Source organism: Astatotilapia calliptera, chromosome 2 (genome assembly GCF_900246225.1).
Source record: "Astatotilapia calliptera chromosome 2, fAstCal1.2, whole genome shotgun sequence".
Classification (NCBI taxonomy): domain Eukaryota; kingdom Metazoa; phylum Chordata; class Actinopteri; order Cichliformes; family Cichlidae; genus Astatotilapia; species Astatotilapia calliptera.
In genome coordinates this window covers 26,214,683-26,231,308 of record NC_039303.1, presented here as the reverse complement: position 1 = coordinate 26,231,308, position 16,626 = coordinate 26,214,683, and the positions used below count along the sequence as shown (strand labels likewise).

General features: G+C 43.2%; 1 protein-coding gene across 3 annotated transcripts in view; it reads right to left on the bottom strand.

Moving 5' to 3' along the window:
• nlgn3a (neuroligin 3a) overlaps nt 1–16,626 on the bottom strand; it is a 130,403-nt gene that overhangs the window by 33,942 nt on the left and 79,835 nt on the right. For all 3 annotated transcript variants that reach the window (XM_026190509.1, XM_026190513.1, XM_026190521.1), the window contains one exon: nt 8,563–8,748. In XM_026190509.1, the coding sequence (XP_026046294.1) occupies nt 8,563–8,748 (186 nt within the window). The remainder of the gene's footprint in view (nt 1–8,562; nt 8,749–16,626) is intronic.

Below are 16,626 nucleotides of genomic sequence, written 5' to 3'. Positions count from 1 at the left end.
ACCATTTGTCAATTCTTCATTCCTCGGCTCTCTCCTGGTGAGGGATAGGTAAAGCTGCCACACTCTGATGGACAGTCCGACTGGATATTATTTTCTAGAGTGTTCACCTCAAACTGGCTATCTGACCTCAAAGGCTTCTTTCCCCTCATAACACCCCTCCCACCTCACATTACTCTAGTGGGGCGCTTTTCCTTTTTTTCCCCCTTCTGCTAAGCACAACTTTGATTTCAATTTCCTTCTGCGGAGCTTTGGAAGAAAAAAAAAGCCAATTTGCTGCTTGAATTAGGCTATTTACAATTTCTTTCAGTTTCAAAAAGAGTGTAATACCTTTTATTTGGTGGGTAATCCTCAGTCTTTGTTTAGGAAAAAATTAGGCAATTTTGCTTCACTATACAAAGTCGAAGACACCGTCCTTCAAAGAGTGACTGAAAAATGTCACAAAGACCACTTGTTAAAAGCAGTTTGCTTTTTCCACACAATGAAGGCGACGGTATGTGGCAGACAACAAAGCTGAGTAGTCAGCGTAAATAAATACAAGCATTCTTGCTCCGCAGAGATGGCATCCCCCTGGTTTAATTATCGCTCTTGTCAATCGAGGTGGAAGAATACAGCACCTGACAAGGCGCGTCCCCATTCTCTCATCTCGCATAGGTCTTTTTCACACCCTGAAATGCACAGACACCCTTCAGCAAACAGCCAAATCAAACCTCGAGATAGAGGCATTCTGTTGCCCCAAACACCCAGGTAACTTTACAGTGCCGAGTCGCTGAATGCTTTTGACACCTTAGAAATGGGGTCTATTCAAGTTTGACAATTGTCCCTGAATTTTCTCAAGCTGGATGCATTTGCACAACAATGGCAGCTGCATGGTGTATGAATAACATCCCAGGGATGCGGTTATGCTGCTATCTTTCCTGGCGACTCTGAGGAAAATTCCAGCTCTTGCGAGGTACCTTTATTTGTCGCTTAAACCAGACAGGGAAAGGATGGGTGAACCCACACAAATGAAGTGGGCCAAGAACGTAGATGGATTGCACCTCTAGATCTGTACAGCAAGAGCTCAGTGCAGGGACATTAGCAGGCCTGTAGGCCATTCCGCAAGGAGAACGTCCCATGAGTCTTGTTTCAGAAAGAAAACCCACACGTGTAAAACAGAATGAAAATCTACAAAGTTATAATGTATGGAATACATAAATTAACAGGATCGCACAAGCCATGACACCAGTGAGCTCTTGGATCACACACACACAGCCTTGCCCGTACACACCCACCAGGCTTGAAACTGTAACACATCACATATGTTAATGTGCAGTGCACATTATAGCTGGGGACTTCAACCATGCTGATTTAAGGTCAGTATTTGAACAGCATATTAAATGTGCAATGAGGGGGAAAACACACACTGGATAAAGCCTACAGCAACATCCAAAAAGGCTACAGAGCAACCCCTGAAAACACGGACTGGAGCGTGTTCGAACATCAGGACCTTGAAGAGCACACAACATCAGTGCTCTCATATATTAACTTCTGTGTCAACAGTGTCACTGTGGACAAACGTCTCCTGGTGTATTCCAACCAGAATCTGAGTTGAAAAGAGGCATCAGAGAAGCCAAGGCAGCGTACAAGAGAAGGATCGAAGACCACTTCAGCAACAACAACTCATGACAGGTATGGCAGGGAGTTCAGCACTTAACCAACTACAAACCTTGCAATACCACGTTGACTGAGGGTAACGCGGCGCTTGAGAAGGAGCTGAACCACTTCTTCGCATGCTTTGAGGTGAAGGGACCAGAGGCGGCAGCAGCAAAAACATCGGACAGCAGCAGCAGCCCAAGCCTCATGGTGCAGGAATATGAGGTGAGGCGCACACTGAGGGCAGTGAACCCCAGGAAGGCCGCCGGACCAGATGGGGTAACCGCAAAGGTCCTAAAAGAGTGTGCAGACCAGCTGGCTGGGGTCTTCACTAAGATCTTCAACACTTCACTGTCCCAGTCCTGCATCCTGCCGTGCCTAAAGTCAGCCACAATTGTCCCACTGCCAAAGCGTACTAACATTAGCAGCCTCAACGACTACCGACCAGTTGCTCTAACACCTGTTATAATGAAGTGCTTCGAGAAACTGGTCCGACGTCACATCGTGTCCTGCCTGCCACCCACACTCGACCCGCTCCAGTTTGCATACAGAGCTAACAGATCAACTGAAGATGCCATTGCTACAATAATAATAATAATGGATTGCATTTATATAGCGCTTTTCGGGACCCCTCAAAGCGCTTTACAATACCACTATTCATTCACTCTCACATTCATACACTGGTGAAGGCAAGCTACAGTTGTAGCCACAGCTGCCCTGGGGCAGACTGACAGAGGCGAGGCTGCCATATCGCGCCATCGGCCCCTCTGGCCATCACCAGTAGGCGGTAGTTGAAGTGTCTTGCCCATGGACATAATGACCGACACTGTCCGAGCCGGGGCTCGAACCGGCAACCTTCCAATTACAAGACGAACACCCAACTCATAGGCCACAATCGCCCCGCTCCCCAAAGCTCCACACCACTAGCTGCTGACCGTCTTCTACCGCTGCTCCATTGAAAGTGTGCTGACACATTGCATCGGTGTGTGGTTCTCCAGCTGCACCACAGCACACAGAAAGGCACTCCAGGGAGTCATCATTATGGCCCAAAAAATCCTTGGACATCCTCTTCCCTCCCTGAAGGACCTGTACAGCACTTGCTGTCTCAAGAGGGCACGCAGCATCCTACGGGACGGTACACACCCAGGACAGCGGGTGTTTAAGCTGCTGCCATCTGGCAGGAGGTTCAGGCTGCTGAGGTCCCGAACAAATAGACTCAAGGACAGCTTTTACAACAGGGCAATAGTCCTAATCAATGCAAATAGCTGACCTGACTGGCTACCTACCTGGACTTTTTTGGGGGGGGAGGTAACAACGGTAAAAACAGTAACAATAATAATATTTATATTTATAACAAGATGCAATAACAATTAATGTGCAATAATAACAGTGTGGAATTCAAATACACTTCTTCTTCTTTTTTATTACTAAGTTAATATACTGTGTTGTGTTGTTTGTGTTGCGTTGTGATGTGTCGTATCATGTCGTGTTGTGTTATATGAAGTGCCGACGTACAGCTTTCCAATTTCATTGTACTATTGTACTATGGATGCACTATGTGCAATGACAATAAAGAGTTATCTTTCTTATCTTATCTTATATGTTAGCCAGAGCTGAACATGAAAAAAAAAATCATCTTTTGTTAATCATCTCTGAGTTTTTACTGTTTTTTTATGATTTCTTCTTGCTGAAGAATAATAAGTGTTACCTGATTATCACCTCCGCATTATTATGTTGTGACACCAATGAGCCGCCCACTGGAAGGCTAAATTAATACTCTCATAGGCAAAGGGGAGTAAAGTGGCGCAGAAGTTGGAGTGTGGCTGCTTTAAAGAACAAGTACATGTCAGGCTGTGTATTTTTGACCTATTGCAGGTTCCTGCTTGTACTTTTTGAGTGTTTATTTCTGTACCGTGCATGTAGAAACTGCCATTCTTCGACACTAGGTCTGGTATTTCATGCATGCTAATGAGCTTCCTTCCATCTTGTCTTCGTTCTGGTGTGCTGATATTTTCTTTAAGCTGCAGATTGAGCAATGCTCGCCCATTTTAGAATGAGCAGGGGCCACTGTCGTGGTGTAAGAACGCTAAGCCTAATATTTCTTTAAATTACAATCATTGGCAAGCTAACGCCAGCAGGTTAACACTACAATCAGCTATTTTTGTACAACATCTTACTATAAACAAAGACTGAATGCTTTAGTTAGCCTTCTGTGTAAGTGCATACTTATGTTGTAATATCCATCACTGTATGACTCATGGCTCTAACAAGCCTGCTATTTGTTTTACTTGGTTTTCACTTGTTGATTTTAATCCTTTGGACTCTCTTTTAATCTTTCCTTTCATATTTAGTTTGTTAGGATTTGGGTTAAAGAATCCCCCTTAACAGCATTAATAAATAATTGATAAAGGTTTTGTTTGTGCGATGATTTCAGGGCCACAGTCCCCGATGGTAGTAAATGCCATAAAATACCTTGTGGATCTATCAAATCCCATGAAACGAGAAGGGCTAAATCCATGTTCAAAATCAACCTTTGCTTGAATCTCAGTTATACTCTTGAAGCTTTGTGGCTGTATCTTACCTACCTGGCTAAACATGCTCTGTAAGTGTCTTCCAAAACACATTTTGAAAGAATGACACTAGAAACACTAGACACTCGCAAATTTAAAACAACATCAGTGGCCTGTAATAAAGTTCATATTTAAGATTTTTTTTTAAAAAAAGCAAAAACAATCTGTCGCTCTGATCTTCAGTTTCTCCAGATCCAATCACACATTCTATCACTTAATCAAATCCTCTCCTGTTCTTCCCACTAAATAGATTCAAACCTATGCCCTCTCCTGAAAACAAAGTACCTGCTCCCTTGCCCTCATGGTTCATGGGGTTTAAGTATTTGCGAGGAGGCATCTTGCATTAAAATGCATTTGTACTCCTTGCACTTCTGTAATAAAACCCAGGCATTTAACATGTGTATTTATGGTTCTCAATAACCCAGAAGTCTTAATAAAAATGAAAGCTGACATTGGCATGAAGGATCCTCCTCACTAGCTGTCTTTAATGTCCAGAACATTCCATTAAAACGGGAGCACTTCCTTAGAAGTGGAGCTTTTATCCTGATTGCTTACTGGAAGAGAGGGAGGAAGGAAAAAAAAGAAAAAAGAAACCAAACGACCTTCAGCGCCTCTACACCTAGCCCTTCCCTCATGTGTGAGCTGTGAATGGACACGCCTGTGCTGACATATGTGCGGGGATGAGATGCACACTGACACTGAGTGTGAATGGCATAGTATATTTCCTTTGGGTTTTGAATTGAGCAACACTTCTTTGAATCTCTAGAGATATATGTACAAATGCACATGTCTGAGTCACTGGGCACTTGGTATTCTGCTCATGCACAGAAAAGCCATCTCAATTTTGAAATCATAACGATTATTAGGAGATAGGGGAAAAAGCCAAATCTGCATGTTTAATTAGCGCCTGTGCGATGCCAGATAGATAATACATGGGACTTGCTAATGTCCTTTCTTTTGAACTTCTTTAGCCATTTTCTTTTTGAAGATGGAGAAAAAAAGAAGATGGGGACAGAGATTTTCCTCAGTGGGAACACAACTGTTGAGCTACATTTAATAAGCTGGTCAAAAACACTCTCCTGCCGAGAGAGACTGCGCTTTTAATGACCATTCTGCTTCCAAAGTCTCAGATGTGCAGCAAGATTGCTTGCCACATACCAGACAAGGCAGCCATCTTATTAATAGCAACACACCACACATGCTGCAGACTAGGGAGCAGAAACCTAGAGAGGGAGACAAGGGAGAGAGACGCACTGGCACATGGTGAAAAAGAGCATGTCCCGTGCATGCTTTTACTGACTGTGTAGGCAAGGAGACAGATGGGTGAAGTAAGGATGAGATTGGATGTAGGACGAGGCAGGGCAGGCACCATGGTCTAAAAAAGCTAGCCCTCGCGAGAAGGCATCCAGACCAGCCTCCACACGGGCCAGGAGGGGAAAACTCCGTGATGGATGTACCCTGTGACTGGAGCCCTCGGCACGCCCACACGAAAACGCCACCAAGGCCAGGCCAGCGGAGCAGGCAATCAAAGAGAGAGGCCAGAGGGCCAGGATGATATAGGAGAATTCAGCTTATTAAATAAGCTTCAGGAGGAGCATGGAGCATCTAAAATAAGTTGTCACTCTGCCACCAACAGGCATGAAAAGAGTCTCGGTTAGATGGAAAGTCTATGCACTGCAGGCGGTGATGACAGACTTTGTACCGTAAGAGTGGGAATACTGTCATTAAATACACCAACACACCAGGGAGCTTCAGTACAGTGTGCCATCATTGATTTCCTCTTTTTTTATTTTTTCACCTGGGCTTCATTATCGTGCATCTGAGCAGAACAGGAAGGGAAATGTTTGTGTATGTAGGGATGCAAATCTTATTCCATAATACCACATGTACCACTACTATGAAAATACTACTTCTCTAGTGGAAAAGGGTTTACATGCAAGCAAGTTGGAGTATAAATTCAGGGGCTGTGATGCACCGTGAGTGGTGTTTCTGACTTAATTTTCATTCAGACTGCAAAGTAGGAAGCTCAATATAAGAGGCTCTATCAGAGATGCAACAGTCTGCTGACACGGATAGAAAATCATTACACAAGTCCATTACCAGAGGCCACCTGAAACCAGGTGTTCTTGTGTCACAGTTTGTAATTCAGTTGATTATATATTTTTATCCTTAATTTTCAACACTTTGTAGACCCGGACACTTTGATTCCTTTCTTGTTTGTGACGTTGCCTTGGCAACAACAGCATCTTACCAGTTTTCGCTTCGACGCTTAAGACCGAAGGAGGGGCGGGGTGGTGTACAGTGGAGGCTGTGAAAGCAGGTGCAAAAAGACATTTCTTCACTTGTATTTCCTGTCACATCCAGCAGCCCACTCCAGTCCTAAACTTTATATAATTACAACAATCTGTGCTCCCAGAGAGTCTGTGTGAAATCTGATTGCCATTGGTAACATTCACAGCAAGAGTCCTGGCGTGATAGAAGGCTTCCTGTTTCAATTTGCTAGGATCGCTCAAGTTTTACTGGCTTTTTCTTTTTTCTTATCCCATCAGTGGGGCATACATTTCCATTCAGGGGAAAAAACAGAGCCGGTAATATCCAATTTACTGGGAGGAGATGGTTTCTCTGGCAGTATAATAACATGCTACATGGAGCGTAGCATTATGAAGTATGAATAAAAAAAAGGCATTTATGGTAAAAATTCAATTCAAAAGCAGTCATCAGTCATCGGAGGAAATCAAGGCAATTAGTAACACTTTAATGCAAATTGGAGAATGCAAAACATATCACAAATCCTTGGCACTGTAATGGGGTTCCAAGGAAGAGACGATCAAATGACCTCTTTCAAACTCACCCTGGTTGGTCCACTAATCAAAAATCCAAGAAGAGAGATTTCACTCTGTTCTTGAATAGTGTGTGCTTCTGTGTGTGTGTTTGAGCTGGTGTGTGTAGTGATGGGGGTGTATCGCTTAATAGCTTTGTGGCCACAACACTGTCTGGGACCAGGCCTCTATCTACTGCAAGAGTGGTTTCTTTGATGTGGTTTATTTCCATGTAATGTACAGTAACAGCCCAGTGTTACACCTCCAGCCATCTGTGTCCAAAGCAACATGTTTGTGGCTTGTTAACATGTTTGCAATGAGGCTACATGAGCCTGGCTAAATGTAAAAATCTCTCAGTTGGAAAATAACATATAAAAAAATATAATATCGCTTTGCGGACTGCAGCCTGTCGCATTCACACAACTGTGGTCAATTAAGAGTTAATTTATCTGAATTTTAGGAGCTGGACAGCACCTCATACACTCCCCTTCGAGTGCTTTGACTATATGGTAAATGAACTGGTACTTATATATATAGTTTGTCTAATACTCACATTGCAATGGATGGATCTGGGGAAACTCAAAGTTCAGTATCATTCCCAAGGATACTTCAACATGCATACTGGAGTAGCCACAAAACTGTGCAATGACCTTCCAATTAGTAGACGATCTGCTCTACTTGCTGAGCCACAACTACCCATAATGCCTTAAATGACCCTTCCTACACCACCGGCAATTCATTCTCATTTTTGTACCTCACCCTACCTCCCCCAGCCCAGCTTGGGAGCTGCAGCCAGTCCTTATGAAGGCCTTCCCCAAACTGCAACCTCAGATCCATGCATCCATCCATGATGTCAAATCTAATTGAGGATGCGGTCCCTTACAGTAATGACTTTTAAATGTTTGCACAAAAACATGTAATAATTTCACTTTCAGTATTATGCATTTGGGCCTCCAGCAATTACTTACCTGTAATGCTCTATTTGAATTTAGTGATGCATTAGAGGAGGATTAGTATGAGGGATGTTTATTTCATGTCCAAGTCAAGCTTGCATGTTGCATTAAAGACAAGTCCAACATGAGCAGTAAATCATCATGAGGTGACATTAAAGTAGCAGCTAAACATTGTGATTTTGTTTTTTTAAAAAAGAAAACTTGCAAGTGTGCACCATTTAGCACGACGTGGCTACCTTGAAAAGCTCTCCTTAACATACAGTGTCTTGCTTCCAGTGTCACACTACACCCATTTTTTGGTACAGGGAAGAATACTAACAAACCGGCAGAATATGTCAAAGCCCACATGTGGCTTGAAATCCACCGTGAAGTTTCCATTTCTGGACTGAAAATCACATTCATTTGAATGCAAACTTGTTTCATCTTAAAACATTTCTTATGCTGCACAGTGAACTCGATTAGATTACTCGCTGTAACTCACTACCTGCATGCCTAGATAATATCAAGAAGCCTGCACACCAGCAGGCACAAGCTGAACAGCTATATCACACACAGCCCCACCACACCGGCGCCTCTGCCCCACTGTACCTTCAGAGTGATGGGAGAGCGTGAGCAGGCTGACACAAGAAGCTCCGATCCCAGAACCAAACACTGTGATGCGATTGGAATCTCCTCCGAAGAAGCCGATGTTCTCACTGATCCATCTCAAAGCCTGGATTTGGTCCAAGAGCCCATAGTTCCCTTTAGCTGCCTGGTCACCTGTGCTGAGGAAGCCTGCAACACAAAAAGAAGAAATTAAAAAGCCATGCAGTGAAAGCAAGTCAAATGAATCCCAGGCATAAAGTTGTTAGCCACTAAAGGTTTTCCACAATGACGGACACCCCACCCCGGTTTTGTCAGAAGAACCACAACACCAGGTTACTGCGGTTGTGAAATCATGACTTATTGGATGGCTCTTGGTAAAATAGGAGTGTGTGTGACCGCATGCCATCTGCACTTTATTGGAAATCAATGCCATGTCTCCCTGGGTAAACACCCATCATCAACAATATTGAGCAGCCGTGATGAAAACCTTGCAAATCTATGAAAACTCTGCGGACAGAGAAAGAGGGAAAAAAAAAGCTTCAAATGCTGCAAAAATAAGCAGTATGGAACGCACACACTGCACACGTGTTCTGAGTTTTATCCTGTCATTACCATTCTCTCTCCTGCTCCATAGTCCAACGAACTTACAGTCAAAACATTTACATCCAGCACTATTTATGTACATTTTCCTCCATGTCAGTAATCTGCTAGATTTGGACAATGAATTTCTCTTGGCTACATCAGCGCTCGTGTTCACACGCCACCCTTTCCCAGTTGCTCTCCAGGGCCTGAGCTCTGCCGACTGATGGTTAATGGAGAGTCACGGGAGAAGATCAAAGGCAAGCAATCCCCAAAGTCCCCACGGTGGAGTCGGTGTCCGTCAAACCCATGAGCATGCATGTGAGGTGACAGATGGGTGATGTGTGGAAACCAGCACCCCACTCTCTTTAGCAGCAACGCTGCCAAACACTTCACAAGCAATGAATGTGTTGGTGGTGAATGTTTGGAAGCCTCCGGTGGTCCTTCGGCATCTCGGCATTGTTCCTAACATCTATTTCGTGGTCTGTCGTCTATCCGTGTAAGGATAAACTGTCAAAGCGAAAGAAGATTACGGTTTTGATATTAGCAACACATAAAAAAGAATTACATTTTTTTGACTCAGGTCAGCATAACAATGCTCACTTTAGATGAGCACTGATTAGAAAGTAGCTTTCTCTGTGGTCATTAGCTTGTTCATTGTGAGCAGTCTGTGTACAAAAACCCAGCATGTTCTCCACTGCTTATCATTTCTCTTTGTCTGAATCCGGGCACAATCTCCTATCTCAACCCGAACAGCAAACCCGCCTCGCCCTGAGGGCCTGTTGGCAGACACAAAGAGGGTGGGCAGGGGAAAGGCCAGGCCTGATCATCGATTGGAGAGAGGCAGTGGCACAGGAAGCAAAGCAGGAGACAAATGGATCAACAGATGGTCTCCTTCAGATGCATCCCTGAGGATGACAGAGCAGCAGGCCACATGCAGAGTGAGAGTGAAAGAGACAGACGCAGACGGAGAGAGGAGAAATCGGGGCTCCAATTGAAGAGCTTTTCCTTTTCTTTTTCTCTCGCGGCTCCTCCTCGCTTTCCGTCATCACTAAAGGACAACAGCTTTTACAACCTTCTCGAGGGTGCATGGAGGAGAGCGAGAGGGAGAGAGAGGGAGGAGAGACGTGACTCTCCCAGAATAACCCTCATTTGCAAAATGGTTCACACTTCACCAAGTGTATGTCAGTTGGGTTAAGAAATGTCAGGAGACTGGCATGTGAAAACGGACTCTGTACAACTGTTAGGCTAATTGAAAAGATACTGTAAACACTATCCATGTGGCATTGTAATATGCGGCATTGCTAAATAACAAGATGTAAATCATTAGAGCTGAATCCTCAGCTGGCACAGTTTAAAAAAGAAAAACAAAACACAGTTTCATGCTATGGTCTTTTGTGGCTTCTTGTTTAGCCGTGTTGATTCCTCTGCATAAATAAAACTGGTCATTAAAATGTAGAGGTGGAATCCAATATCTTAGACAGCAAGATATGCTGCAGGCACCATTTAAAAATACATCTAATATAGCTCCTGGTTATGTTTTAATTGGAAAGGTGACAGAAAGTATTTTCTTTGGAAAGCAATTAAGATAGCAAAGTAATTGTTTTTATGCATGCCTATTGCTATTTTTACATTGCAGACTTTTTACTATGGATGTGCCATTTTGTACATATTTGGAGTTGATGACCTATAAAACACCTCAGTCTCCTCTATGATTACAAAAAAAATTACTAAAAAGTAAGCTTACTTCAATGACACATAACACACTGTATAGCTTCACTTTGGTTCTGGTTTGAGCTCTCCAAATTTCCCCTTAAGCACCAGCGACAGGGTTATAGATTCCAGATATAGCAGATGATCCCTGTCTGATCAGCACTGCGTGGGCTTTGGCTGCACATAAACCATGATGTGCATTGCACTCTCGTTTCACAGCTCACACCTACACAGGACCTTGGGATTCTGGACTGAAGCTCAATGCTCCTGAAGTGTTTGATCAAGCTGGCAATGTGCTTGACTGCACTACTCAACCTGACTTCCATTTGATTTTTAACAAAAAAAAACAACATTTAAACATTAGGTGCTTTGCAAAGAGCATTTAATTCTAAACTGTAATACAGTATCAAACAATATCCATCTTTGTTAGTTACCCAAATTCAAATCAATATGCAAATGATCTTTTAAATGATGTCAACGATTAACTTTCAACCAAACTGTATACGCAATTACAGTGTCCCAGTCCAGTTAATTTAGCAAACGTGAAATCATCATTAAATACTAAATAGTTCTAGTTGATCTGTGTAAACAAATAAATTATTAATTATTAAACACATCATTTGTACTCATTTAATTTTCCCTGCTACATTTTTATTCTTGCCTGCTGCGAGCTCTGTAACAAACTATAGATTTGCTGTGGGGTATTTTCACTTCACTCAGTAAGTGAGGCAATGCTCAAAACCCAATCCCTATGATAATGTGTGATTTACTTAATGCTTTGTTTTTCTCTTAAAACATTAAAAAAGCCACCTCAAAAACAATACTCATCTCCTACGTCAAGCTCGAGAGCCTCAGCGGGACGTGTTGGCTTGAGCGGAGAAAAGAAATCATCAAAATAAGCGTTATTTAAGTTGCTATTCTTAAATCATATAAAGCAAATCCATAATGTTTTCAATAACATCTGGTGAGAAAAGAAGTTATAAAAGAACCACATCTAATAATAATAATAATAGTAACTTCAAATGGTCTTTGTGGGTGAAACAAAGATTTCTAAATATGGAATCCAACAAGTCTGCGCAGTTCAGCTGGATTATGCATTATATTTGCACGAGAGTATCTTATTCACCACAAACTGTGCAAGTTAATAACAGTGATTGTGTAGCCTTTCTCTGTGTGTTAGAACTGTAATTTATACTGACTGATTACATGATGAGTTTTTGTATCATGTCCCAAACCTATTCTTCCCTGACAGTGATGTGGTTCACTTTTTCTGTACGCGGGCAACTGGCATTTTCTCCTTGTGGCAGCAAAGAGACAGAGACTCAGTCGTGATCTCAGCTGCAACGGCAACGGAGAACGTGGTCCGGTCACAGCTGGGTCAGGTCACACCTGTCTCCTCGCATTGTCCCTGCTGGACGAAACACTGTGTGCGTCTTGTACGGCTACCCCTGCAAGTACCATTGCTTCCCTAGTTACCTTAACGTGACCAGAGAGTCGGATAGCGGCTACGGCACGTCGTCGTCCCCTCATGATGACGCGCTCGCTCCACTTTCACACATTTTTGCACACCAGCCACAATGTGCATTAGTTGAGCATTAGAAAAAAAGTGCAAAGCGTGACGTCACATATTGTGTGTGTGTTTTTTTTCATTTGGCTTGATCATGTTTCATCAATATGTGCGTGCCACCGTCTCAGTCTCAGAGTATGTGTTTCCTCCAGAGCCTGGAGCCTGATTTCCTTTTGCCATGCTTCTCAGCATTGATATTGCTTTATTGATTATGATTTAAATGTCTGTTTCCAGTATGGTGGGCTATAACTCACAAGTGTAGCAGCAAGGGGTGATGATAATGATCGCTCTGACCCCAGACATCTCTTTTAGCCCGCTCTCCCAGATAATAGAATGTGCGTAAACTAATGGACGAGGTTGAGAAGAGGTGAGGGGGAGGGCAAAAGCTTGTTGAGCTGAAGATTGAGCTTACATGGGGACAGATGGAGGGAACAGATAGGGAAGGGTAGAGTAAAATGGGAATAACACAGTGACGTAACAGAGGGAAACGGTTTTTTGGCTTTAAAAAAAAAAAAATTCATGCTTGGTGTTACTTTGCCTTTTCCGTCTTTCTTTTCTATGTCTCATCCTCTCTCTCTTTGAGGGAGCCGGTTAACAAGGCCTTCTGTGTCCAAACTCTCCTTTGGAACCACTCCTCCCTCTCCGGCCTCCCTCTTGCCCTCTCCCTCTATCTCTACCCCCTCCACCCCATCTCTTTTCTGGGGAAATAAAGGCGCACACAGTCACAGCCTTGACAGCCCCCACTAAGAATCCCCCTCCCCCCCAATACAAAAGAGCTTCAACTTCCCCCCAGCCAGGCCTGGGTTGAATGAGAGCCTCTGGGGTGTGGATGAGAAGCAGAGGATGGAAGGGGCCACCCTCCTCACAGCCACATAAAGGGCCTATGTGTCAGGCTCACGATGAGCAAGGGGCATACCCAGCGGTCCATCCTCCGCACAGGGAGCTGTACCCATGACATTTTTACCAGTTTTTTGGGAGTGTGGATTCAAAACACTGACGAGTTTCAAAAAGAGGGAGGAAAAAAAAGAAATGGTGTGTGAGGCGACTGGGGCATGGGCCTGAATGAAGGTGACTTGGATCAGTGTGCCGCTCCTGTTTACAGCTCGGTGCCCAATAGCGTGGCTGGAGCACAGTCTGATCTGAGAAAAGGAGAGCGAGAGAGCTATAGAAACAGGGCGAGCGAAAGAGTGAAATGCGGAAAAGCACAAGAAAGCCTCTTTATGGCTGAACACAGAAGACTCTGTGATCCACGCCACATCACAGCTTCTGCAGTGGACAGAAATAAAAACTTGTGGGAAAATCACATATTTTCTGATTGTCACTCCAATAAATTACTTATTCCATATTAATGAATATAACATGAGCACAGAATTAAACCAGAAAATGGTTAAAAGAATTTATGCATAAGCCCCCATCCCCTGCATGCCACCCCGATTCTGTCCTGGCCTCATCGCAAATTAATAATTAATTTTAAAAATCACAACGCTTCACATGGCAACAAAGCCGTCTGATGTTCGAGGCCCTAGCCCTTGACACTTTGCAAGCTCAAACCAAATCATAACACAGTCAGTATACTGCAGGTCTTTTCCCAAAACGTCAACACGCAGATGATTATAAGAAACCTAATTGCTTTGGCTTAGCATTAGTCTCAGCTGCACAAAGATTCCCGGACGCAGTAGATGCCGGGTGTCGGCTGGACGCTGCTAGAGGTAGATTATTATGCATACTGTGCTACTACATACAGACTGAGCCACTCACATGGAAAATGTGGTCTGTGTGCAACAAAGCAATAAGAAAAAAACAAAACAAAACAAAAACCTACAACAAAATGTCAAGAGGGAAAATCCATGCCGCACAGACACCAGAGCTCATCTGACACATATCTGAGCCCCTAAAACCCAGATCTCTTACAGACAGACGAGGGCCTGTTATGGCAGGCGGGGGATGAAAAACAGATACTGTAAGTCAAAGTCGGTGGTGCACGTGGCAGCTGCTGGTCGTCCTGCATGTGATTTCGGGGGCTGCTTAATCTGATTGTGCGATGTGTCCCAGTGGTCAGACGACACTGTTCAAGGGCTCTAGTGAACAGCAGCTCTGGCAGCAACTACAAATGAGCAGTTTGCATATGTATGACCCCTGGCATCCGAGCACCACTCCATCAATCATACATCGACTATTGGGGCTGTCAGTTTCGTTGCTTCTCTCCCGATCTCCCCTTCGCCATCCTTCCCTTTCGCTGGCTCAGTTTCCTGTCCACCCCTCCTCTCAGTGTCTTTCTCCATTCTGCCTCCCCCAACCCATCACCTTTTCTCTTTGCCGTGTCTCTTATTGTCGTTCTTTTCACATAATAGCATGGACAGAGGCTTCTCAAAGACAGCAAAAGGCTTTTACACAAAGGGGAGCTTTGCATCTCACAGCTGGTGCGGAGGCGTGCTTGCATGCTTCCACAAGGGGAGAGGGAGAGAGTAGTGTTTGAGAGCCACAACTGTGAGGTTAAGCAGCACTTTGGTTCTACTTGGAGGAGCACGCGTCGTCTGGATATATTTCACATTTGCACAATCATTTTCTTTGACTAATGTCTAATGTTTTTTTTTAAATGCACTCTTAGTATAATCATAATCCTTTGTTCAAAAGAAGACATCGTCAGGGTGCTTTGCCTCACTTTTTTGGCCTGTGGCTGAACAAGTTCAAAGGCATGGTGTGAAAAATGACATCAAGCCTGGGTGATGTAATTTGAGGGCGTGGTGAGAAAGTTTAGCGCAAGCCAGCTCGGGGAGGACGGCGCAGTGTGCAGTGACGCAGTGATGCAGTGATACCACAGAAGAGATCAGAGCCCAGCTTATCAAAGCACATCAGTGGAGCAGGGTAGGAGAAAAAGGTCATCATTTAGAGCATCTTCAAAGCCTAACTCCACTTCTCCTCAGGTTGGAGTAGCTCTGATAGCTGGCCATAACGAGCTTAGTTTTGGTTGACCCTACCCCTGAAAAAGTTGAGAAACAAGCCCCAGCGGCCAATTTTACAGCTTCCATTTGCGACACTGTAAATCCTGCCTTCAAGTATTTGTTCATTTATTGAAACCTGCCAACTTGAGTTGTAAATCTATCGCAGCAAATTTGAACGAACATCTGTTTTCCAGAGGTTTAGCACTGTGGTGTGTGTGCTGAATGAGTGATTTTTTTGTGTTTGTCTTCAGATGGGTACAATATGGTTGGCAACACAATGCAGCGCTCTTGCCAGTGGGGCTGTGTTCTAATTTGAAACTGCCTCAAAGCTCACAAGAAGCAATAATTTTACAGAAATGTGCTGTTTGTGCTCATTGTGTGCAGTAAGAAAATTTGCATGTTACACCTGTTTGACTGTACAAATCAGAATTGTAAAGCAGAAGAATGCTGATAATATATGTTTTCTTGTTCTCAAAAAATGTCCTGAAAAGAGAAAAAGTATATATAACAATGTATTATCCTTCTCAAGCACTACCTGTGGAGCCAAAGCCTAATAAAGCTCGTCCCTACTTACTAGAACCTCTATTGTTGGTCAGAACCACATGATTGGATGATATGTTCCTCCATTACAATAAACTTGTAGTTTATTCAGAGACTGATGGAATTCATTGTGCTACCATGAATACTCTATAGCCTAACAAAACCAAGAATGAAAATTGTCCTCAACAAATACACTATAGTATTTGCTTAAATCTTCCGAGTCTAGCTATTTTATGAACAAAATTTGGATTTAAAAAAAAAAGAAAAGAAAAAGCAGACTGGAGACCAAAATTCTTACGTCGCTCTAGAATATATTTGTTTTTTTTGTGTTTGTTATGAATTGAATACAATTTTTTCCCTTACAGATGAAAATGGTTCATAATTTCCCTAAATTAATATAATATAATCTACATAAATCATATAACATGCAATCTACATAAATCTACATATGTTCTCCATAAATTTAATTACAGACTATCTTTGAATATTTGCCCTGCCTTCCTTGTGCTTTAGCGACAGCATGCACTCGAGCTGGCAGAGCCTCAACAAATTCGTGTAAAACCTGACAACCCACATTGCCCCAGCATGATTTGAAAATCTTCCAAAGTGCTTTTTTTTTATGATGTCACTACATGTCTGACTTTTTGATTCCAGCAAAAAGCCATTTTACAGTTACCACTGTGCTGGTAGGTCTTAGCCCATCCAAGTGTTTGGCTTAGTTTGCCT